Below are 25,891 nucleotides of genomic sequence, written 5' to 3'. Positions count from 1 at the left end.
CTACCAATCAGCAGCTTGACATGCATCATTATCTGTTTTGTCTTCTCATGATGTTGGAAAGAGTTTTGCTCTGCGGCTTGTGGTGTAAGCTATTGTGGCTGTTTCTATATTTAGGCAGCATTCTTCCTACGCATTTTCAGTGTTGGTTGTTAAGTAAGAAAATCAAATGACGTGCTGGGAGGGGAGAGCAGGGAGGAAAGGGGGGAGATCAAAGCAAATCAGCTGGGCTGCTTCGTTTGACATGGCAACCGCTGTGTCTGTCAGAGGCCTAGGAGACGACCGGGGAGAATATGGCTATCACCACAGAAGACACACAAGCAAATGATTACAGCAATAACCACCCTATTTCTGTTTCCTATTTTATTATTGGTAAAGCAAACTGTGTAATCCAGCAGTCAGCTTGCATGGTGTGGAAATCATGGTGGTTTTAGCCCAGCAGGCAGCCTTTGAGCTATACTTAAACGTATTGAGGATGCAGCGTTGCTCTTTGTCTGGTAATTCTGAAGTCTGTATTATTTGTGTAATAGGAAAGGAGGATTTGCATGAAATGGCTCCTCAATGTATGGAGGGCTGTATGGGCTCCCGAGTGGTGCAGCGGTCTAAGGCACTGCATCTCAGTGCTAGAGGCTCGATCCCATGCTGTATCACAACCGGCCATGATTGGGAGTTCCATAGGGCGCCGCACAATTGGCCCAGCGTTGTACGGGTTAGGGGAGGGTTTGGCCCGGGTTTGGCCGACATTGGAAAATAAGAATGTGTTCTTAACTGACTTGCCTAGTTAAGTAAAGGTTGAATACATTTTTTTAAAGTAGGCTGCAAGGGGTTTCTTTGCCCTATTCAAACAAGCTTCCTTCCTTTCTTTTATCCTTCCTTCCTTGAAGTGGGAACCTGATATGACATTATTAGATTTGGTGAGAGCATTCATTATTTACAGATCGCATGTATTATATTTGGAGAGCAGTTGCTCCTATACCTGTGTAATAACACTGTAGTTGCGTTGTAATTTCATACTAACAGCCTTTAGCCATGTGCACTAAGGAACAGTCCCTATTCCTCGTTCTTGTTAGAAGGGTTCTATATATGTTTCTCAATTGAATTCAGTTTAATCTCAATTCCAAAATTCTGTGCAGCACAAAAGAGAATTAGGAGGCCCGATTTAGAGAATGATACAACACCAACTCAAAGTTCTATGGGAATTGCCTGGTTAGATAATAATGCATGTTTGGTTTCAAATGTAACTCAGGGGAAGACAGTCATTAGCCCGCCCCCGTGCTGTTCTAACTCACTCATGTCAATGTGTAACCCATAACACTGCACAATGATCTTCTAATTGATGCGATGAGGCTACACTTGATTCAGGGGCTTGATGCAAATGCAAGCCCTAGGTTGTGCTATTGTGTTGTATTTCCTGAGACGCCTACATGTAGCCTATACCAGGAGATAACATGCAAAAACCTCTCCGGAACTCTAGTATCAGGCATTTGAGAAATGGCTCCCAGAATAGAGCTGTGTGCCACTGACTGTTGTAGGTTATCATACTGCAGATCTAGATGGAGCACACCTGCACTTACAGTACATCACTTTTAATGATATTGTGTCTTTCTCTATACTGTACACACTCTTAACTGCACAGACCTTTTAAGAACTGTGAAGAAGTGTGTGTGTGTGTGTGTGTAGTCCATGCTTTGGCCAGGGTTGTGTTGTTGGGGAGCTTGGGCGGTGGCTGGAGCATGCCAGGGACTGACCTACAACATAAGGACAGAGGATTAATGGCAGCCGCCAGCCAGCCCCTTCCCCTCTCTGTGGGGTCAGTCAGCCCCAGTGATGACAGAGGAGGGGTCAGCGCAGCGGGCCATTGTCTCTGATAGTCACCCAGGGTGATGGGCGCTCAGCACCGTCACATAGCCCTCGTGTCACGTGACCCTCCCTCCCTGCACCACCCATAACTGTGCCTCTGTCCATCGTGTCACCATGGTGGGGGTGATTTGTGGCACCTTCCTTTTATTACCTAGGGGCTGCTTAATATGCGGCAACACGTTACAGCTCTTTGTTAACATTTAAGGCCCACTACAAAGGCCTTAATGTTCCATGATCATTATCTCCCAGATCACAGTGCTGCGTCTACCCTGAGCCCAGTGCACACGGTGACACTGACCGGGCGCCCACATTTTATTATCACTACCATGGACAGCATGGGGCCAGCAGATAAGGACAGATGAGGCTATAAGCGTAAAGACAATCCACAACAAAGCTTTCACATGGTCCTGTGTGCTTGATGGTGATACTATTGTGTAGTGATGTGTTCTTGTGCCTCCTCCAGTTATAAAGACAGACACAAAAAAATGTTGGAAGAGACACAATTAAACACTTCTACATTTATTTTGCATCTTTAAAATGTGTGGGCTTCTGGGTGGAAGATTCAGAACACTGACCACAGACGGTAGAGGCCTTAACTGCTGTACAGTTCTGAGGGAACCAAAGGATAATAATACGTAATACAGGTGACAATAGAAACTGCTAAGTGTCGTGGAAGTCTTCTTTTACCACCGATGACTCCAAATGTTTTAGCTCTGAGAAATCTGTTGTTACCTTCTCATAGTCTAAGTTCTGTTTCCCTGGGGTAAAATAAATATTGCACAATTCTCCTGCAGAGAGGCATTGATGTCATTGGTAAAGATGTCGATGTAAGGCTGTCATCCAACGTTTATTAGAGTACAAGACGGTTTAGCTGAATTTGGAGGAAACAAGTGGAACAGTAGGACTTTGTCCCCTGTGTCAGACCGGTGTGCTGGTGTCTTTCTGGCTGCTCTCTGGTTCATATTGGCTGTCACTCATCTCTTCAAGGCACAAAAGCATTTCCATGGTGTTGTTTATCTCCATTTTCAGACTAACAGGTGGGATCTGGGGCTAGTCAGACCACCTCATCCCCCAGACCACCTCATCCCCCACCAGGCTCCAGTCTGAGTCCATGAGTTCCATCCTCCTTAACTGATCACAAGACTGACTGGAGAATCTGTCTCTAAATCTAACTGGTACATTTTGAATCCCACTAAGTTACTCAGTAATACAACCCTATTTGAACACATATCTGTAGAATGGTGCAACGCTACTCCAGCTTTTTGTCTTTCTATGGGAATTGAGCTGTCATTCAGATGTTACCTAAAAATCTAATAGTATGAAACTGCAGTTGTCTCTAGTCTGAGGTGTAATTTTAATGGATATTGCACGTCGATGTGTACTGTCTGACCCTCTGTGTTTCATGTCTATGGGAAAATCCCACTCTACAAAATGCTGCTGACGACTCTGGAGTGAGGTTGCTAGGTAACATGACGTCACTCTTGCACCAGTGTATTGTTCACTGTGCTGCCTGCGTGATCCCCATCTACCTGTGTGTGGGTGAATGTGTGGTGCTCGTGACAGGTGTCTCTGGTGCCCAACTACACAACGTCATGTTCCACAATGAGACTGCTGTCTCTGCAACTCACAGTTGAACAATAAGAAGGGAAACCATTAATAAAATGTATGACTCGGGTATTCGAACCAGAAACTTTTTAGTTACTGGCCCAACACTCTAACTGCTAGGCTACCTGCCGCCCTACWCACTCCTGTACTACTGTTGTACCTCATGTTTCATGACCATTCAAGCTATACTGAGAGAAGTGCTGACAGAAGTCTACATTATAATGCAGTCTCATTCCTGCTCTGTGGAAAAGTAATATTGAGCTTAAAAACTAAAGCTTACATCCGGTCTCTCCGCTAAAGGAAGACCCATAGATACAATGAAGAGAGCTAGTTGTCGGGAAGAAGAAGCTTACTGGCTCTCTTGTCAACCCACAGCATGAGCTCTTCTAATTGGCTAACTTCAAAGGTCAAATGCTTGCACCTAAAACAATGGGCACAGTCCAGACACAGTGGGTCAGTATGCAGAGTTGAGTGGGCATAGTAACATATATGAATAGGATAGGGTTCCCTTTAACCAGTCCTGTCAGGCAGTCTATATTTGAAGTGATTCAGTAAAATACTATTACCTTCAGTGGTCATGGTACTATTGAGGCTTCAATGTGTCTAGTCACAAAGAAGATCCTGCTTCCCATTCATATATGGCCTTCTGTCTCTTTTCCCTTTGCGGTCCCTGAGTTCGTTGCTTCTAAAGATCATATCAAGTTCTCTTCAAGTCAACTCTCTTTACTACACTTTTTCATGTCATTAAAATACCAAATAGGCCGTGTTTATTTCTCCCAGTCACACGACCAGGGGAAGAATGGAAATTGAGCTTATTGAGGAGGGCAATCTATGCACTCAGTACAATTTAGAGCTTGGCATTTGGCAGCCGATGAGCTGGAGTGGTCTATGGAGAGCCCCTTGGCCCGGGGTGAGGTGTTAATATGTGCCCCGTCCTCACCCACACCTGACCTGACGCCTCCTTAGGTCCTCATCCAGATGCCCTCTCTCCTTTTCTCTCTTCCTCTATGCTCTCGCTCTCTCGCTCGCTCTCTCTCTCTCTTCCCCCCCTACTGTCTCCTCTCGCCTGCAGTGGAGAGGCTTTTGTTAACCGCTGCCGCCGAGCCAAGCTGCCTCTTACATCCCAAGGCCACATTTTCTCTCGCCGAATAGTGTGGCTGAGCATGTTTCTGAGCGGTGTGTACTACAAGAGTGTGAGTGAATGAGCTAAAAAAAAAAGGCATGTTTTGCTCATTGTTGCTCCGGCTCCTGAGAGGTGACTGGTGGGTATAGTGGAGTGATACCTGGTGGTGTGGCGTGGTGCTGCTTGCAGCCTGCTGTAATGGACACTCAGATGGAAAGGGAGATAAGGAGACAGTATACTGGAGCCCAGCGCTACGCTCAGTTGAGAAGGCCAGTGCAAACTAATACCATAGTGCTGGGAGATTTACTCATAGGACCACTGTATCTGGTAGTGGTCTGGGAAGGCTGGGGCAGGAGGTGGAGCCTGCTGTGTCCTTATAATGTTGCTATATTCATGTCGTGGTAATGCTCTAGTTTAGAATTCTCTGAACAAGTTCTAAATCACAGACCACTGTATGTTCAGACTCTTGTCATTAACTTAACACGTCCCTCATCTGTTTTCTTTTTCCACTGTCATGTCCCATACAAAGACTTGATATCCCAGTGTTCATTTGCACAATCACCACCAGGGCAGCAGTGTCAGGTGTGCTGTTTGGATGGTACACAGCAGTGATGTTGTGATGTATATCAGTACATCTGATATCAGGTGAGGGGGCATGTCACTTGGTGTGTGGGGGGGGGACTTGGCATGTCAGTGACTGAGGCTTCAGTCATTAAAGTGCTGATTAGCAGACACAGGTGGCGGAGGGCTGGGGGCGTGGCGGCAAGGTGTGTGTGAAAAGGATGACTGGCTTTATGGTCAGCAGCTGCATGGTAACAGGGCGTGCTGTGCGTCAGCGAGCTGCTCCCCTGGGCACTGGTGAAAGGGCCATCTCTGCGGGTGAGCCCTCCTCCCTGATGTCAGCAGCACAGGCCTCATCCTTTCTCCTCTCCCCTCAGTATGCACTGCTCCCTGATGTCAGCAGCACAGGCCTCATCCTTTCTTCCCTCTCCCTCAGTATGCACTGCTCCCTGATGTCAGCAGCACAGGCCTCATCCTTTCTCCTCTCCCTCAGTATGCACTGCTCCCTGATGTCAGCAGCACAGGCCTCATCCTTTCTCCTCTCCCCTCAGTATGCACTGCTCCCTGATGTCAGCAGCACAGGCCTCATCCTTTCTCCTCTCCCCTCAGTTGCACTGCTCCCTGATGTCAGCAGCACAGGCCTCATCCTTTCTCCTCTCCCCTCAGTATGCACTGTCCCTGATGTCAGCAGCACAGGCCTCATCCTTTCTCCTCTCCCCTCAGTATGCACTGCTCCCTGATGTCAGCAGCACAGGCCTCATCCTTTCTCCTCTCCCCTCAGTATGCACTGCTCCCTGATGTCAGCAGCACAGGCCTCATCCTTTCTCCTCTCCCCTCAGTATGCACTGCTCCCTGATGTCAGCAGCACAGGCCTCATCCTTTCTCCTCTCCCCTCAGTATGCACTGCTCCCTGATGTCAGCAGCACAGGCCTCATCCTTTCTCCTCTCCCCTCAGTATGCACTGCTCCTGATGTCAGCAGCACAGGCCTCATCCTTTTCTCCTCTCCCCTCAGTATGCACTGCTCCCTGATGTCAGCAGCACAGGCCTCATCCTTTCTCCTCTCCCCTCAGTATGCACTGCTCCCTGCGTCATCATCAGCCACCACAACACAGTGCTACCACCACCTGTTCTCAGAGAGGGAGGGAAAAGGAGAGGGAGAGAAGGAGAGAGACCGAGAGGAGAAGAGACAAAGAGAAGGGGGCAAGAGACGTAGAAAGACAGAGAGATAGGCAAGTTGGAGGGGGTTGTGAGGGGCAGATCCTCACCGCTAGCTGCCTGTCTCTCAGTGTCCAGCCTGCAGCTTCCTGTCTGCAGAGCTGGAAAATGAATGTGGTAGCCAGCGCTCTGTTTGTTTGTAGAGGATCATGGTGGAGTGCTTTCACATATTCTGCAATGTAAGCATCCTCACTGTTTTGTTTATTATGTGAACAGCCTATGACGTCTTTTAATAGAAAAAAATGGATCCCACGGTCTTAACAGATGAAAGAACAATGTGATACCTGGGTTAGCACCTAGAAAAACAAAAGCTCATGGGCTGACATGTTGATACATGGTTACTGAGGGGGAGGTATGTTTAGTCGGGGGCCAGTCCAGTGATGGCTGTGAGGCTGTCTGCTAGCCTCACTGTGAACTTTGTGTCTCCCAGGACTGTGATGTCACTGTTCTCCTGCTTTCAGCCACTGCAATGTTCAAATGACACTTGGTTGTCATGCCAGCGGTGCAGACACCCTCATGAGAAGGCCAGCTCGCTGTTCCCTTCCATATAATAACAGCTATTTATATCTATTTGACAGCCCTGCTTTTCTGACTGCCTGTGTGGGAACATAGATGGAGGAGAAATGCCACGTTGTAGAATGAATAAATGTGTCTGCGTGATTGGATAATTTGTGTCAGATTGGCCTCTCCTCATGTTCTGGGAGAAAGCACCAGAAGGATGGTGTGTCTGGTGCTGGTTCATCTCCCCAGTGTTCTACCACAGTCCACACATAAAAGAGAACAGCACGCTACCTCGTTGTCTCTGGGGCAGCCATGTTTGTTTTATAGGATTCTTTTTTTTTTGTCCTTGTCCAATATTTGACAAGGGGCTTTGCATCTGCTAAATCTCCAGCATAGAGCCCATGCTATAAACATGACTTGACATTGTCAGTGGCCGTCTTATTCTGGCTTTCATTTACCAGTTAATATGTACACTGTCTATGGTAGGTTTTCAGTTTAGTTAATCAGTTATTCAATGATTTGAATATGCAAGGAATAGTTATGGAAGTATAACGCACAAAGAATAATTCAGCAACATATAATCAGAGCAAAAGGAATGATTAACATTTCAATGAATGTATCCCTGGTATTTAATGTTTACTATGTACTATTTCCGCAAAGAACGATTGTGCATTCACATTTTGCATACCATAATTTCTGTAGTTATGCTTCCACTGTCCAATGGGCTCATGGCTTTTTTCAATTCACCTATATTTCCCTGTCACACTAAACTACACACTTGACAACACAGTGAAGAGTAGCAGGTATCCTGCAGGCCAGAACGGGTGCTCTAAATCATCACACTAACCTGCCCCTCCTTTCTCTGTTGGTGCTCCTCTCTGTTTCCCCCTGCAGGTGAAGCTGATGAAGTACATTTGTAAGCAGCTGCAGTGTAAGCAGAAAGTGCCGGAGACAGAGAGGCCTCAGGCCTTGGACAGCTACCCACGGCTGGGGGACTGGCTGCGGACCGTCAACCTGAGACCTGAGCTCATAGAGGTAGGTTTTAGAAGTGTGTGTGTGTGTGTGTGTGTGTGTGTGTGTGTGTGTGTGTGTGTGCGTGTGCGTGCGTGCGTGTTGGTGCAAATGTAAGTATGTGTACAGGGCTTATTTTGTAATGACAGACTCTGATAAACCCATTCCTTCCTTGTCATAGAGCACTAATGTTTAGGTCTGATCAATTCTAGCAGTATCTTGCAATAAAATGTGCTGGTTGAATGCTGTATGGGGAATTACATGCCTAAATGTGACTCTTCATGTGAAAGGATTGTTTGTAAGGATAGCAAATGTGGAATATAGCCATCCAAGTCTCGTGGGTTTGCAGCCTCATGGATCTTAAATCATGCAATTTAGTGTCCTAAAAAATTATACTGTTGTAACCAAGAGCAATTTCAAATGGCAGATGATGCATTTTTTGTCTCAGTTTTGAAGCCACAAACCAGGAATGTTTAACACATTTCAGAGAACAGGCTGCTACTGTGTGTGACCTTGACTCACCATTTTACAGTCCAATACAACAGTCTGAAATCCACTGCAGGAGCCCATACAGAGAGGCTAGACCCCTGTTGGCTGCTGCTCTGTGTCTGCATGTCCTCAGCTCTCATTAGGTCCCTCAGGCATGTGCTGTCCCAGCCAGCCAGGCTGGATACAAGCTACTAGCTAGGCTAGGCTGTAGCCTAGCTATGGCCAGGCCTGGAGGGGGCAGGTCAGAGGAGAGTGGTGCTCTGTTGTCTACTTACTAGTGTTGTTTTGGCTGAGAGGCTCCCGTCACATTCCACACACTCTGGATGGACCCCAGATACGGCACCACCCCTAATCCATCGCGCTCTCACTCCCCCCAGCTCTCATCATTGCTCTATTTTTACTCATTGGCCAGTGAGTGATCTGTCAGTGCCCTGTGAACCGATTTTGGAAATATAGACCTGTAAACACACAGCATATGAAGTTTGTATTCCAAACTTCACTTTTTGGAAGCTGTTCAATAGACAACTTTCCAAGTCAAATTTGCTCTCATTCTCTGCTGTATGGTTCTGCCTGACAGAAATGCATACAGTAACATATTTTTGATGTTGTAGCTATTGTAATCTGCTCTAAGGAAAACAAGTTGGCTTAGACATCAACATTACTTTTTGGGGGGGTCCAAGGTTCCTTAAAGGATTTTGTATCTTTAGCCGTTAGTTTTGCAATTAAGTCAAAGGGGCAATCACAGATTATCATGATATTTTGCCTCAAATCCAATATGGTGTCCAAAATCWAATTTGGCTGCAATAATAACATTTGATGGAGGTTAAATCACCTTTCAATAAGAATTTTGCAACTGAGGCATTTTTTCAGAATTGTGTACCACACTCATGCCTATAAAAACTGTTGGTGTGAATCAATTTTATTCTGAATCCATTAAGGCCAACATGATTACACTCAAACACATTAACCTGTATATAAGTTGCCCTTGTTCATTTTGATTGTGCTATTCTGTCTTTAAAATTGTTTCGTAAGGCTTTTGATATATCTAGGACTGTGAGTGGCACTGCCATACCTCTTTTGTGTTTGAATAGCCGACGCCAACTAATTTTTCAATGTGTGTATTCATGTTTTAATCTCATTCACACACTTACAGCATATCAACTATGGGCAATTCCACAAAACATATTAACAAGCCTTTCACGACCCGTGGTGGAAAAAGTACTCAATTGATATACTTGAGTAAAAGTAAAGATGCCTTGATAGAAAATTACTCAGGTAAAGTGAAAGTCACCCAGTAAAATATTACTTGAGTAAAAGTATTTGGTTTTAAATATACTTAAAAAGTAAAAGCATAAATCATTGCAAATTCCTTATATTAAGCAAACCAGACAGCACAATTTGTGTGTTTTTTATTTATTTACGGGTAGCCAGGGGCACACTCCAACACTCCGATATCATTTACAAACAAAGCATTTGTGTTTAGTGAGTCCGCCAGATCAGAGACAGAAGGGATGACCCGGGTTTGTTCTCTTGATAAGTGCATGAATTGGACCATTTTCCTGTCCTGCTAAGCATTCAAAATATAATGAGTACTTTTGGGTGTCAGGGAAAATATATGGAGTAAAAAGTACATTCATTTCTTTAGGAATATAGTGAAGTAAAAGTTGTCAAAAATATAAATAGTAAAGTAGATATACTGAAAAAAACTAAGTAGTGCTTCAAAGTATTTTTACTGAAGTACTTTACACTACTGTTCACGACACAAGGACACAGTAGCGTAACCAAGTTACAGGAAAGCAACCGTAATACATTTGGCCGTGGGTGGTTGGCATTGATTACGGACTGGGGCAGGCCCAGCAGGAGATGTGGAGAGTGACAGAACCTGTGAGGGTGACCTCGGGTTACTGAGATGTTAGTTAGAATGTAGCTAGGTCATAGGCTATGACTAAGAAGCGTTGGTTGTGAGGGATGTAGCACAGCTCCACACATATACAGTTGAAGTCGGAAGTTTACATACACTTAGGTTGGAGTCAATAAAACTTCACAAATGTCTTGTTAACACACTATAGTTTTGGCAAGTCAGTTAGGACATCTACTTTGTGCATGACACAAGTAATTCTTCCAACAATTGTTTATAGACAGATTATTTCACTTATAATACACTGTATCACAATTCCAGTGGGTCAGAAGTTTACATACACTAAGTTGACTGTGCCTTTAAACAGCTTGGAAAATTCCAGAAAATTATGTCTTGGCTTTAGAAGCTTCTGATAGGCTAATTTACATCATTTGAGTCAATTGAAGCTGTACCTGTGGATGCATTTCAAGGCCTACCTTCAAACTCAGTGCCTCTTTGCTTGACATCATGGGAAAATCAAAAGAAATCAGCCAAGACCTCAGAAAAATAATTGTAGACCTCCAACTCCAAGGTACAAAAGTATAATTTTCCACAGTAAAACGAGTCCTATATCGACATAACAAGGAAGAAGCCACTGCTCCAAAACCGCCATAAAAAAGCCAGACTACGGTTTGCAACTGCACATGGAGACAAAGATCGTACTTTTTGGAGAAATGTTCTCTGGTCTGATGAAACAAAAGTAGAACTGTTTGGCCATAATGACCATCATTATGTTTGGGGGAAAAAGGGGGACGCTTGCAAGTCGAAGAACACCATCCCAACCGTGAAGCGCTGGGTGGCAGCATGATGTTGTGGGGCGGCTTTGCTGCAGGAGGGACTGGTGCACTTCACAAAATAGATGGCATCATGAGGAGGAAAATGATGTGGATATATTGAATCTCAAGACATCAGTCAAGAAGTTAAAGCTTGGTCGCAAATGGGTCTTCCAAATGGACAATGACCCCAAGCATACTTCAAGTTTTACCATCCTAAGGTGCCTCTTGTTTGCCATAAATGTCCATATAGGGATGTTGTGATTGCTGCAGTTTCCCAGATCAATGCATGAGTCACCTCAGTATGAAAGCTCATTCTTCACATAAGTCCAGTTCAGGTGTCACATGGGCTGGCCAGCCATGGTTGGTAGCCACATGTGTACATATGAGGACAATGCACGCCCTGTAAGTTGATAGCATTTATTGTAAATGAGTGTCAGGTTGTGTTGGTTCATTATAATGAACTCCTGCCTTATGCACTTGTGTGGTTGCATTCACCATCACCCAGTCAAAATACACAGAAACCCCTGGGCAGACAGGCAGGATGGTGGACATGATTGTCTGGAAGAAGCAATGTGCCAGCTCAATCCAAACAGGATAAAAGTGCACCGGAACAATCCAATGGTCACCTTGTGCGAGAGAGGTTTTTATGGTTATCAAAACTTCACGCCAGGGTAAGTCTATACTTAAGTGTTTCTAAAATTCCGTATGGGAAAAATGAATGGAGTAAAAACGATTGGAACCATTTCCCTGTTTGCACACTAGATTTTATGGGTATTATGGCACCTCCACTGTGAGGCTCTATAGGCACTACATAGAAAATCATGGGTAACAGTATGCATTTTTGTCAGGCTAGACCATACAGCACTGAATGAGAACAAATTTGACTTGAAAAGTGATCTATTGAACAACTACCAAAAATGTACATTTACAGGAGTCATAAATATTAACAGTTGATATTTCTGCCTATTGTATCTGTGTGTTTACAGGTCTAAATGACTAAAATGTAAGATATTCTAATGCTGTTTGTTTGTGTATGTAGGGCAGACAATTGACTTCTTGTATCCCCAATTTAACCACTTTTGCAGTAAAATATTTTTATACGACCATCCATTTATTATATGGAAGACCTTAGAGATCTGGAAAAGCATGGTTGCACTTGTTTTACAACAGGTAGGAGTATCTCAAAAGCTAAAGCCCTTTTCGAAGATTGGCCACTAGCCTAACAAGCAAGGCTTACATAATGTTACATAACCAGCCAAATCTGTGGAAATCAAGTTGGGAGCCTCTTGCAGGTCTGTGTGTATCTTATGGTCTTAATTGAAAGTAATGCCAAAAGCCTCATTGTGACAGCGCTCCTGGAAGCCATCCAACTGGATAAGCCTGCTTCTACACGTGAATGTAACCCAGACCGAACATATCCGAGAAACTGAAAATGCTTTTTGTTACATAGAAAATGAGTATTTTCTTGTCTTAGATACAGTATTTCCAGAAATATCTTCTTAGCTTGTTGAGGCTGGTGAGACAATGGTTTTAGCTCTGTAAGGTTACAGGGTTCATTCCCATCCACACAATGTGCTTCAGGCCAGCAGGGGCTCCTCCTGACTCTGTGATCACACCTGTATTGAACTTGAGGGTTAGACCTGGCCAGTGAGTCACAGACCCTGGAGTAGCCAGGCTGACATCAGCACTTTATGGGGAGAAGGCGGACTGTAGCCCATTGTAGTCATACTCACACACTTACCCCAACCCAGCCAGGTCCTCAGTATCCCCTCTTCTCTCTGTGTCTCTGGCTACCTCACAGACTGACTGAGCTGTGTGCCTAGACCTGTACTGGAGGGGGCAGGGAGAGGGGGGAGGGAGAGGAGGAAGGGAGGGGCAGGGAAGGAAGACGAGCCAATGGCTTGGCTAAGAGGGAGGGAGGGAGAGGGGGAGGGAGAGGAGGAAGGGAGGGGCAGGGAAGGACGAGCCAATGGCTTGGCTAAGAGGGAGGGAGAGGGGGAGGGAGAGGAGGAAGGCAGGGGCAGGGAAGGACGAGCCAATGGCTTGGCTAAGAGGGAGGGAGAGGGGGAGGAGAGAGGAGGAGGGGAGGGCAGGGAAGGACGAGCCAATGGCTTGGCTAAGAGGGAGGGAAAGGAGGAAGGGAGGGGGGGGGGCAGGGAAGGACGAGCAATGGCTTGGCTAAAGAGGAGGGAGAGAGGGGGAGGGAGAGGAGGTAAGGGAGGGGCAGGGAAGGACGAGCCAATGGCATTGGCTAGAGGCGGAGGGAAGAGGGGGGAGGGAGAGGAGGAAGGGAGGGGCAGGGAAGGACGAGCCAATGGCTTGGCGAGGGGGGAGGGAGAGATGGCTGGATAGTGGGGTTATTGGTGGTGTATGACTTGAGGGTTGTGGAAGTAGTGGATTCCTCTCGCTGGAATGAGTAGATCTTTTCATCATGTTAACTCTTCCACATGGTATGTAAACAAAGCTACACCTCAATAATTCTGTAAGTATATTTTAAATCAAACGTGTTCTATCCGGTTGTAAAAAAAAAATGTTTTCTGGAGGCAGATTTTTTTTTAAACTAAAATGGTACAGAAACAACATGGCTTTTCCTGCTGTTATGACGTTCATGCCATCTTAAAGCGTCCAATTTTTGGCGGTGTGCCACTGTTTTTTGCTCATTGGACATTGTCATTTCACACAGCTGTTTGGGTTTTGACTGCGCATGTCTAATCCCAGGACTGTGTTGGGCAGAGTGTTGGGTTTGTTTGTTTAGATGAAGGTTTCCTGATGGTTTGTGCCAGTGGTGATCCAGCCTGAAGCACTAGACCCGGCTGTTTAGTGAATCTCTTCTCATTGTCATGTCTCCTGGTTGCACCTAACTGTGTTGGTGGTGTTTGTGCACATGCTCACAGCTTGTCCTGAGGACATAGTTATTGGTTACAGCTCACCTTTGAGACATAGGGTGGTTCGGGGAGTCGGGAGTGGCTGGTAAAATAGGCTGTAATATAGGGTAGTCAACCCATAGATGAGAGGACAAAGGTATGTCTGAAGTACGGGCATAACAACTCATGTTAGACAGCGTAATGTATATCCAGGTACACAATGTTAGAATGACATGAAAGGTGACTGAAAGTCCTAAACCAATACAGGCAACAACTCGCAGGCTTGCGAATAATTTCAATTCCAAAACTATTGCCACAATAGTTATGTTCTATTGACCATGGAATACATTTTCTCACCATTTTGCATTAATTTCTCATTTGTGTGGTGGATTTGAGTGCACACAAGTAGACTGTGAGTGATGCACAAAGAAACTACTGGGAAGGCATGGTGTGTACTGTTTGCGACACAAACACAGTCACGCTGCTGTGCCACCACCTACTAATGGAATCAAATCTCTATTTCTAGCCAGAAGATGGAGCATTTGTTCGAAGACCCTCATTGTTCCGAGTTTCTTTGTTCTCCTCTAGGTGGAAGGACCCAGGGGGCTTTGGCCAGTCAGTCAGTCAGTCTGTACTTGCTGGTCTCAGCTCCTGTTCTGGCCTGTCCTGTCCTGCTCTGTGGATATATCTGGAGATAGATGTCTGTCTGTGCTGGCTGGTTCTGGTTGATGAGAATGAACAACGATCACCTTTTGTGTCTAGCATAGGCGAGTTGGATACTAGCATACTAGTGTAAGATGTATACGTCTGCCTCCCGAGTGGCGCAGTGATCTAAGGCACTGCATCGCAGTGCTAGCTGTGCCACTAGAGATTCTGGGTTCTAGTCCAGGCTCTGTCGCAGACGGCTGAGACCGGGAGACCCATGGGGCGCCACACAATTGGCCCAGCGGCAGGGATGTCCTTGTCCCATCGCGCACTAGCGACTCCTGTGGCGGGCCGGGTGCAGTGCACGCTGACACGGTCGCCAGGTGTACGTTGTTTCCTCTGACACATTGGTGCGGCTGGCTTTCGGGTATAGTGGGCACTGTGTCAAGAAGCAGTTCGGCTTCGCCTCTCCTGACCTTTGCCTCTCCCGACTCCGTACGGGACTTGCAGAGATTCTGGGTTGAGACAAGACTGTAAGTACCAATTGGATACCACGAAATTGGGGAGAGAAAGGGGTATAAATGTTTTCTTTTATTTAAAAAATGATCCGTGGTTATGTTGTATTTATCCGTGCTCTATCACGTTGTACTGTATGGAGAGGTCCGACTGGATAGTGTGTGGTGGTACTGATCACTCACCTCCTCCTGACCTTGTCTCTCTCTGCTCCTCTCGCCAGGCGGTGCCGGTGAAGCTGTCCTTGGATGCCTTGCTGCAGATGCCAGGTTCTCACGTGCGGGAGACCATGAGGAGACTGGGCTCCAGTTTAGAGGAGTGTTCCAGGCTCAGCGCTGCCCTCTCCTGCCTGAAGAGTGCCACTGAATCAGGTGGGTGTCTGGCTGGTAGGCTGTCTCTGTCTGTCCGTCCCTTGGAGAATCTGCCTGATCTGACCTGTCTCTGTGGAGGTTTACTGACTGTTAGTCTCAGCGCCAGGCTGGTTCTGCTCTATTAGCCCTGCCAGCAGCAGCAGGCTGCCACCCAGGGTAAGGTTATGTTGTAGGACAAAAGACACTAGGTTAAGGGGTTGTGGGGTGGAATGTGCTAGTATGACTAACAGGTCTGTAACCCTTTTCTGTGTCTCCCCTATAGATGGAGAGCTAAGAGAGGATGGGGGGCCCTGGTTCTCTGAGCCCACCCGGCGAGAAAGTGGCTCTCTGCTGCTGCCTCCCGACCAGCTTTTGGGAGGGATGGGGGGTCCAATGCGCCCCCACAGCCCCTCTCCTCTTGCTCGGCCCCCCACCACCCCATCCACTCCCTCCACCCCCTGCACCGCCTGTGCCCATCCCCGGTCCTTCTCCGTGTCTACAATGCCTGGTCCCGAGGCCCACGGGGCGTACGTTTACGCTGACAGCCCCCTCACAGACCCCTTCCCCCTCTCTGCCGCCCGACAGGGGCGACTCCACGGGCACAACTCCACCCCGCCCCTCACCCCGCCCTCCAAGAGACGCCACAGGCTGAAGCCCCCCTGCACCCCGCCGCCCCCCTCCCGCAAGGTGCTGCACCTTCTGCCCAACATCACCCTGACTCGCAGCAAGAGCCACGAGTCCCAGCTGGGGAACCGCATCGAGGAGCCGCCAACCAACAAGTAGGTCACTTCTTGTTCCCGTGCCCTAGGCTTTGTGTGTGACTTCCAGTCCTTTATGACCTAGAGTAATCATGGTGGTCCCCTTGTCGAGAGATTTCTAAAAAGTTATTTTGCTTGCGTGTGTGAGGTCATCGTGACCAGTGTCTGGGCAGTTTTCCACACTGCTCAAAATCTTGGAACAGTGTTGAATATAGGACACACCTCCACCCTATTATGATGTTACAACTGGATGTTTAAGGGCAGGGCTTTTCACACACACTTGTACTCACACACACACACACCATATCCTGCCTGCTGCTGCCTTAATGTGTATACGGCCAGAGCTAATCCCCACAGATTCCCAGAGATGATGAGTAATGCCAAAACAGGAAGCTTTTCTATGGCCTGATTCTCAAAGCAGGGCAAGACACACACATACAGGTTATTAAGTACACCACCCCCTTCACGAAAGCGTGGCCGTAGCTTGCTATATAAAGCAGGCAGACAGGCATCGAGACATTCAGTTACTGTTCAATTGAATGAGAATGGGCAAAACGAGTGACCTAAGCGACTTTGAGCGTGGTATGATCGTCGATGCCAGGCACGCCGGATCCAGCATCTCAGAAACAGCCGCCCTCCTGGGCTTTTCATGCAAGACAGTGTCTAGTGTTCACCGAGAATGGTGGACAAACAAACATCCAGTCAGCGGCAGTCCTGTGGGCCAAAACAGCTTGTTGATGTGTGAGGTCGAAGGAGAATGGCAAGAATCCTGCTGTTCTGGAAGCAAGCTAATAGGTGGGCCACAAAAAGACAAATAATGGCGCAGTACAACAGTGGTGTACAGAACGGCATCTCGGAACTCATAACTTGTCAATCCTTGTCACGGATGGGATATTGCAGCAGATGACCACACCGGGTTCCACTCCTATCAGCTCAAAACAAGAAGTGGCTCCAGAGGGCACGCGATCACCAACACTGGACAATTGAGGAGTGTAAAAACATTGCCTGAAACATGACAGCAAGTTCAGTTTACTTGAGTAGCCTGCGCAGTCCCCAGCCTCTTTGGGATGAGATGGAACGGGCTGTTGGCAGATTGAATGTACCGCCGTCCAATCTGCAATAACTGGAACATTTCCGACATTTCCGAATGTCCGAATGTCCCGAAGTAATTCAGGCTGTTCTGTAAGCAAAGGGGGTACTAGATGAGTTTACCTATTAAACACACATAAACTCAGCAAAAAAAGAAACGTCCTCTCACTGTCAGTTTGTCAGCAAACTTAACATGTGTAAATACATGTATGAACATAACAAGATTCAGCAACTGAGACATAAACTGAACAAGTTCCACAGATATGTGACTAACAGAAATGGAATAATGTGTCCCTGAACAAAGGGGGGTTCATAACAGTCAGTATCTGGTGTGGCCACCAGCTGCATTCAGTACTGTAGTGCATCTCCTCCACATGGACTGCACCAGATTTGCCAGTTTTTGCTGTGAGATGTTACCATACTCTTCCACCAAGGCACCTGCAAGTTCCCAGACATTTCTGCGGGGAATGGCCCTAGCCCTCACCCTCTGATCCAACAGGTCCCAGACGTGCTCAATGGGATTGAGATCTGGGCTCTTCGCTGGCCATGGCAGAACACTGACATTCCTGTCTTGCAGGAAATCACGCACAGAACGAGCAGTATGGCTGGTGGCATTGTCATGTCAGGATGAGCCTGCAGGAAGGGTACCACATGAGGGAGGAGGATGTCTTCCCTGTAACGCACAGCGTTGAGATTGCCTACAATGAAAACAAGCTCAGTCCGATGATGCTGTGACACACCGCCCCAGATCATGATGGACCCTCCACCTCCAAATCGATCCCGCTCCAGAGTACAGGCCTCGGTCTAACCCTCAGTCCTTCGACAATAAACGCGAATCCGACGATCACCCCTGGTGAGACAAAACTGCGACTCGTCAGTGACGAGCACTTTTTGCCAGTCCTGTCTGGTCCAGCGACGGTGGGTTTGTGCCCATAGGCGACGTTGTTGCCGGTGATGTCTGGTGAGGACCTGCCTTACAAAAGGCCTACAAGCCCTCAGTCCAGCCTCTCTCAGCCTTTTGCGGACAGTCTGAGCACTGATGGAGGGATTGTGCGTTCCAGTTGTAACTCGGGCAGTTGTTGTTGCCATCCTGTACCTGTCCCGCAGGTGTGATGTTTGGATGTACCGATCCTGTGCAGGTTTTTGTTACATGTGGTCTGCCACTGCGAGGACGATCAGCTGTCCATCCTGTCTCCCTGTAGGGCTGTCTTAGGCATCTCACAGTACGGACATTGCAATTTATTGCCCTGGCCATATCTGCAGTCCTCATGCCTCCTTGCAGCATGCCTAAGACACGTTAACGCAGATGAGCAGGGACCCTGGGCATCTTTCTTTTGGTGTTTTTCAGAGTCAGTAGAAAGGCCTCTTTAGTGTCCTAAGTTTTCATAGCTGTGACCTTAATTGCCTACCGTCTGTAAGCTGATAGTGTCTTAACGACCGTTCCCATGGTGCATGTTCATTAATTGTTTATGGTTCATTGAACAAGCATGGGAAACAGTGTTTAAACCCTTTACAATGAAGATATTTGAAGTTATTTGGATTTTTACAAATTATCTTTGAAAGACAGGGTCCTGAAAAAGGGTCCTGCCATTTCTTTTTTTTCCTGAGTTTACTAACGCATATCAGTAATATCCTGTTTGTAATGATGTTGCATTAGTGATGGAAAGCTCAGCCATAATGAAACCTGACTAGACAGAAGTATTTAAACAGGACTGATACTACAGCTTAATGATACATACATTATGTACATGTATATAGAAGTATACCCTATGACCCCAGACCTAGCCTGTGAGGACACTGATGAGTGTGAGCGGAGGCATAGGGAGTTACAGACAGACGTGGCCTTCTCCACTGTGTGGCGCCCAGAGAAAGCAGGCGGGCAGGCAGTGGGGCTGTGTGCTTCTGGATCAGCCCTCTTTATTCCTGACCAGGAAGAGGACGCAAAGCCCTTTGGCCTGTGCTCTGCTAAGCTCTACTCCCCTGTGGTGGAGGGTGTGGATCAGTCTTCCCTGTGCCTTTTTTTATTTATTTAATTGTATTGTCCTCCAAATGGCAGCAGGTAGCCTAGTGGTTAGAGTATTGGGCCAGTAACTGAAAGGTTGCTGGTTCGAATCCCGAGTCAACAAGGTGAAAAATGTGTCTGTGTCCTTGAGCAAGGCACTTAACTCTAAAAGTCACTCTGGATAAGAACGTCTGCTAAATGACTCAAATGTTCAATATACGTGTTGCTGTATCTCCTCTCTGCCAAGGCATGCTGCTACTGCCTCCCTCCCTGCCTGTCTGCCTCACCTCTCTGACACTTACATAACATTGTTCATACAGTATGGCCATTAAATAATTATCTCTGGTGAAAGATGATCTGTATGGAGGCCCATTTTGGATTGTCATTGAGTAATCCAGTGTTGACTGTGTGTTGATATGAGGGTGTGAGGGCAGCAGTGGGCCACTGTACTGACGTCCCAGAGTTCTTTGTTCCCCTCAGGTGTGCAAAGAAGAATAAGTTGTTCCTCAACGTTCAGATCAATGGGAATGGCTGTGAGGACTCACCCTCCCGTTCCCCCCACCGGGCTGCCCGCACCCCTGGGGTTTCCACCCCTGCCCCCGCCCCCTACACCCTACCTGGCACCCCTACACTGATGGAGGAGCATTCATCTCACCTCAAGAGTGAGTACAAATACATTTTGACTTACCCCGTTTAGGCTATATGTAAGGAATCTTCACTGAAATAGATTGGTAAATGCATGGTGAATTACTCAGATGAAATAGACCGTTTGTATGTGTGCTCTTTGTAAAGAGCCGAATGTATTTCCCAGTAGCTGGCTGTAGGGTCACAGTAGCCGTCCCAGTCTGGCTGAGAGTGTTTCTGTCAGTAGATTGCTGGGATTGTTCCATCTGAGGGCTGTGATGTGGGGGAGGGAGCGTTTTCTGTTCCATTGGTTCTAGCGAAATGACATTACTCTTCCAATTCATTCGACAGCTTAGAGAGAAATCTAACACTCCCACAAAGTTGTGTGTGTGTGCAGTTGCATGCGTGCCGTTTCCTGTCTGTAATGATTCATGTGTAGGAGATTCACCTACCAAACCAACGTCATTAGGTCTCACGCAAATTCGTTTTCACTTGTAAAATGAACAGTAAATGTTTTTCATTGGTTTGGCACATAGTGTATTTGTCCATAATGATTAATGTGTAGGAGATTCACCTACCAAACCAACGTCATTAGGTCTCACGCAAATTCGTTTTCACTTGTAAAATGAACAGTAAATGTTTTTCATTGGTTTGGCACATAGTGTATTTGTCCATAATGATTAATGTGTAGGAGATTCACCTACCAAACCAACGTCATTAGGTCTCACGCAAATTTGTTTTAACTTGTAAAATGAACAGTAAATGTTTTTCATTGGATTGGCACATAGTGTGGCAAGTTATAAGCAACATCAACACTAGGGTTGCAAAATTCTGGGAATTTCCAGGAGTCTTCCAGCGGGGATTTCTGGAAATCCTGGGAATTTTGGGAAAGGTAACAACATTTTGCAATTCTCTAAGCACCAGTGATTTCATTTTTGATAGTAGCCACTAAACTTCATAAATAAATTGCCATATCTGTGCTAATCCTTAATGTTTAGGCAAATCCTCCTCTGTCTAGGTTCGTTTGACTACTAGTGTTTGACATCTCTCTCTCTCTCTCTCCAGATAACATGGGGTTGCACCGTGGCTCCCCACAGGCAGTGAGGAGAGACATAGGCCTGGCCGTCACTCACAGGTTGGCAACTACCTCATGTCATACACCTTTAGGCCAGAGACTACCATGATACAAATGTCAAATATACTTTAAATCCACAGTATATAGAGCAAAAAAGGATTGATGGTTTAAGTAATTGAGGATTCTGTGTGAAGGTTTTCCACCAAGTCGTGGCTGTCCCAGACGTGTCAGGTCTGTCAGAAGAACATGATGTTTGGTGTGAAGTGTAAACACTGCAGGTAAGTGGAGTAAGGAGAGGAGGAGATGGAGGAGTCTCTGAGATGTTCTGGTGTTGGATTGAGTGTCTCTACGATGCAAAAAAAATACAACTTCATCTTCTTTTGGTGATCAGTTGTTCTCTACTGTTCTCTGATTGGTGGTTTCCTGTCTGCAGGTTAAAGTGCCATAACAAGTGTACTAAAGAAGCTCCCTCCTGCAGAATCTCTTTCCTGCCAAGTAAGCCCTTTCTTGCTTCTCATGTTCATCCATGGATTCATGGTTTACCCATTTGATTCAACAAGCATTAGTGTAATGGTCCCAATCTCTTCTTTCCAGTCACCAAAATCCGGAGGACTGAGTCTGTGCCGTCTGACATCAACAACCCTGTAGACCGGCCATTAGAGACACCACAGTTTGGCACACTGCCAAAGGCCATCACCAAAAAGGTAGATATTGGATATTACATCACACCTTTGATGATAATGATATGCATGGTGCTGTTAGAACAGACAAGTGTGTATTTCTTCTCCTTCGGTCAGGATCACCCCCCTGCGCTGAACCAGTTGGACTCCAGCAGTAACCCGTCCTCCACCACCTCCTCCACACCCTCCTCCCCTGCCCCTTTCCAGAACCCTCCCAGTGCTACCCCGCCCCCCAACTCCTCACCCAAGGTCCACCGGGACAACCGCTTCCACTTCCCAGGTAGGTCCCTGACCGTCAGTCACACGCCTATGCAAATACAGAAACACACACAATCACCTCAACAAATACACACAATCACCTCAACAAATACACACAATCACCTCAACATATACACACAATCACCTCAACATATACACACAATCACCTCAACATATACACCAATCACGCTCAACATATACACACAATCACCTCAACAGATACACACAATCACCTCAACAGATACACACAATCACCTCAACAGATACACACAATCACCTCAACAGATACACACAAGCACCTGGAGTGTCTCCCTTTCTCTCCCTCACACTCTCTCACATGCAAACACACAAATGAATATACACACATGCAAACACACAAATTAATATACACTTAACCACACAAGCATGTCCACTGCACAAAAATAAGCCAGCATACTCCCACTATCAAAGCGCATGCTTGCATTGTGTTCTTGATTACACAGAAGGTCTCCCTGAGTCACATTTCCTGTTTAGCGAATGTTGAACGTTAAACGTGGAATGTAATGGCCGGGCAGCAGTGGTCGTCCTCCCTCTCTCTCCCTCTCTGCATTAATACCACTCCTCAGGGGGGTGGGAGTGACTGGGGTTATTTTAACGGCTACTCTAACCCAGAGTCTCTCTCTCCACTCCATGCTTGTTGGTTCTTCCCTGTCTTTTCCCTAAGCTGCCTGCTACTTTCAGCATAGACAGCAGTTTATCTTCCCTGGTGAGTTTACAGTACGGTCCCAGACAGACTGTTGTGCTGCGCTCACACCTGCCCACGTCCCCAGCCTTGTCAATTCTCTCTATCTCCTGCATGTACTCACAGGCTTAGTGAATTACATGACAAAGTTGTGCATTTGTGAATGTTTTAGAATAATGTGTTGTGTGATATTTAGACTGCATTGTCTCATGTGGAGATGGGTCTCTGTGCCACCTGCTGGGGAGTTTGGGAATTGCATGTCTCGTTATGGTGGATGTTGTCAACACATTGCTATGGCAAAGCGACAATATAAGTGGGCAAAGGAACTACACGAGGGACGCAATTTTGTCTTTACAAGCAAAAAGCCACATTATTTTTATTACATACTGAACATTTGTATTTTTTCTCCCAGATGTGTCCAGTTCTTCTACGTTGCACTCTGAAGCCCTCCATGACACAGTGTAAGGCTTGCCTGTCTATTTAATTTATCAATAGTGTTTTAATGGTACAATACTCGGCATACTCTGACATTGTGACTGTGGTTTACCCTGTCTCAACAGTGAGACTGAACCAGCAGATGACATACACTCTGAACTGGCCGAGGATGAGGACGGAGAGGTAAAAACTGAGTATGTGCGTGCGAAGTAACTGTGACACATGCAGACACATGCCCAAAACCCAACATGCATGAATGTCCTACAGGAGGAAGAGGAGGATGAGGAGGTGGTTGAACCTGAGATCGACCCAGACCCAGTAGTGGAGGAAGAAGATGAGGAGGAGGAAGATGATGATGATGAAGATGGGGGTGGGAGTGAGATGAATGGGGGTTCGGATGGTGAGTGTGATGGTGATGAGTTGGATGACCTGCCCAACTCAAGGGGAGGTCGCTGGAAAGGTCCCATCTCCCGTAAGGCCAGCCAGACCAGTGTCTACTTGCAGGAGTGGGACATCCCCTTCGAACAGCTGGACCTGGGAGAGCTCATTGGGAAGGTGATCTAAAATATAGAATGAGCTATATTTGCATCAAACTATCAGTGTTTTCAGTTTTAAACCCATCTAAAGTCTGTTTCTCAAACTGTCATTAAATCACTCACTCCAGGGCCGTTGGGGCAAGGTGCATAAGGGCCGTTGGCATGGAGAGGTGGCCATCAGGCTGCTGGAGATAGATGGGAACAACCAGGACCACCTGAAGCTGTTTAAGAAGGAGGTGATGAACTACAGACAGACCCGTCATGAGAACGTGGTCCTCTTCATGGGGGCATGCATGGCCCCTCCCCACCTTGCCATCATCACCAGGTAGGAGGGGCTAAATCACATCTAGAATAATAACTTATCCTTTTGTTATATTCAGTCAACCATAGCTGTTGTTTATTTGTTTAGTTCCATTTGTTAATTCAAGTGTTTCTCTAGTTTCTGTAAAGGGAGGACACTATACTCTGTCGTTCGAGACACCAAAAACACACTGGATATAAACAAGACGAGGCAAATTGCTCAAGAAATTGTAAAGGTAACTTCTGTCCCTGTTCAATACTTTCACATTTGTACGTGTGTGTGTGTGTTATATATATATTTATATATAMATTTATATTTATATATATATATATATATATATATATATATATATACACACACACACTAACCAATGAAAGAAATGCAACAATTTCAATGAGTTACAGTTCATTTAAGGAAATCAGTCTATTGAAATAAATGAATTGGGCCCTATTCTATGGATTTCACATGACTGATAATACAGATATGCATCAGTTGGTCACAGATACCTTAAAAACAAAAGTAGGGGTGTGGATCAGAAAACCAGTCAGTATCTGGTGTGACCACTATTTGCCTCATGCAGCGCGACACATCTCCTTCGCATTGAGTTGATCAGGCTGTTGATTGTGGCCTGTGGAATGTTGTCCACTCCTCTTCAATGGCTGTTGCGAGGTTGCTGGATATTGTCGGGAACTGGAACACGCTGTCGTAAAGTCGATCCAGAGCATCCCAAACGTGCTCAATGGGTGACATGTCTGGTGAGTATGCAGGCCATGGAAGAACTGGGACATTTTCAGCTTCCAGGAATTGTGTACAGATCCTTGCGACATGGGGCCGTGCATTATCATGCTGAAACATGAGGTGATGGCGGCAGATGAATGGCACGACAATGGGCCTCAGGATCTAGTCACGGTATCTCTGTGCATTCAAATTGCCATCGATAAAATGCAATTGTGTTTGTTGTCCATAGCTTATGCCTGCCCACCATGGGGCACTCTGTTTACAACATTGACATAAGCAAACCACTCGCCCACACTACGTACCTGCCATCTGCTGGTACAGTTTGTTAGGTTCTTATTTTTCAGAGTAAATAACTCACGGACACTAGAGAAGCTTTAACCAAGTTTAATCATCCCCAAAGGTTCTGTACAGCTGAAATCAGACAGCAAAATATTTCAGACTTCACAGTTTACATGCATCCCCCTTTCTCTCCAATCCTTACATTTTATGGCTCTACAGGAAACTAATAAAGAGGGTAACAGGTTCTCTGACCTCAACCCCTCTTTCATCTAATACACAGATGTCCATCTGTCTCCCCTGTATCAACACATCGCTCTCCTCTCCTCCATCAAACACATTCCAAAGCCGCCTTCTTTCTTCTGAAAACCATTAACTTCTAACATAACCCAGTCTCTTTCATTTCCTATCATTCATTTAATATCTCAATGTTCAAAGTTTAGCCGATTCCAACTAGTTGAAACAGGGATTCATCTGTGAAGAGTACACTTCTCCAGCATGCCAGTGGCCATCAAAGGTGAGCATTTTCCCACTGAAGTCGGTTACGATGGCGAATAGCAGTCCTGTCAACACCCAGGTGAGGACGACGAGCACGCAGTGGAGCTTCCCTGAGACGATTTCTGACAGTTTGTGCAGAAATGTCTTGGTTGTACAAATCCACAGTTTCATCAGCTGTCCAGGTGGCTTGTCTCAGTCGATCCAGCAGGTGAATGTAGAGGTCCTGGGCTGGCATGGTTACACATGGTCTGTAGTTGTGAGGCCGGTTGGACCTACTGCCAAATTCTCTAAAACGATGTTGGAGGCGGCTTATGGTAGAGAAATGAACATTCAAGTCTCTGGCAACAGCTCTGGTGGACATTCCTGCAATCAGTATGCCAATTGCATGCTCCTTCAAAACTTGAGACATCTGTGGCATTTTGCAATGACAAAACTGCACATTTTAGTGGCCTTGTGTTGTCCCCAGCACCTGTGTAATGATCACCTGTTTAA

At 46.3% G+C, this 25,891-nt stretch overlaps 1 protein-coding gene across 5 annotated transcripts in view; it reads left to right on the top strand.

Annotated features, from left to right (window-relative positions):
• Positions 1 to 25,891, top strand: part of LOC111981262 (kinase suppressor of Ras 1-like) — a 36,028-nt gene that overhangs the window by 5,831 nt on the left and 4,306 nt on the right. For 3 of the 5 annotated variants that reach the window (XM_024012460.2, XM_070449473.1, XM_024012458.2), the window contains exons 2-16: positions 7,758 to 7,898; positions 15,282 to 15,429; positions 15,692 to 16,187; positions 19,738 to 19,919; positions 20,947 to 21,016; positions 21,151 to 21,234; positions 21,390 to 21,451; positions 21,551 to 21,660; positions 21,754 to 21,916; positions 22,598 to 22,639; positions 23,028 to 23,076; positions 23,176 to 23,233; positions 23,318 to 23,605; positions 23,715 to 23,911; positions 24,026 to 24,122. In XM_024012460.2, coding sequence (XP_023868228.1) covers positions 7,758 to 7,898; positions 15,282 to 15,429; positions 15,692 to 16,187; positions 19,738 to 19,919; positions 20,947 to 21,016; positions 21,151 to 21,234; positions 21,390 to 21,451; positions 21,551 to 21,660; positions 21,754 to 21,916; positions 22,598 to 22,639; positions 23,028 to 23,076; positions 23,176 to 23,233; positions 23,318 to 23,605; positions 23,715 to 23,911; positions 24,026 to 24,122 — 2,187 coding nt within the window. Of the gene's footprint in view, positions 1 to 7,757; positions 7,899 to 13,401; positions 13,487 to 15,281; positions 15,430 to 15,691; positions 16,188 to 19,737; positions 19,920 to 20,946; positions 21,017 to 21,150; positions 21,235 to 21,389; positions 21,452 to 21,550; positions 21,661 to 21,753; positions 21,917 to 22,597; positions 22,640 to 23,027; positions 23,077 to 23,175; positions 23,234 to 23,317; positions 23,606 to 23,714; positions 23,912 to 24,025; positions 24,123 to 25,891 lie in introns of those variants that run through there. The other 2 variants (XM_024012462.2, XM_024012461.2) reach the window with 2 other exon arrangements.

This window comes from Salvelinus sp. IW2-2015, linkage group LG20 (assembly GCF_002910315.2).
Source record: "Salvelinus sp. IW2-2015 linkage group LG20, ASM291031v2, whole genome shotgun sequence".
NCBI lineage: Eukaryota > Metazoa > Chordata > Actinopteri > Salmoniformes > Salmonidae > Salvelinus > Salvelinus sp. IW2-2015.
This window is presented reverse-complemented; position numbering and strand designations above follow the sequence as displayed.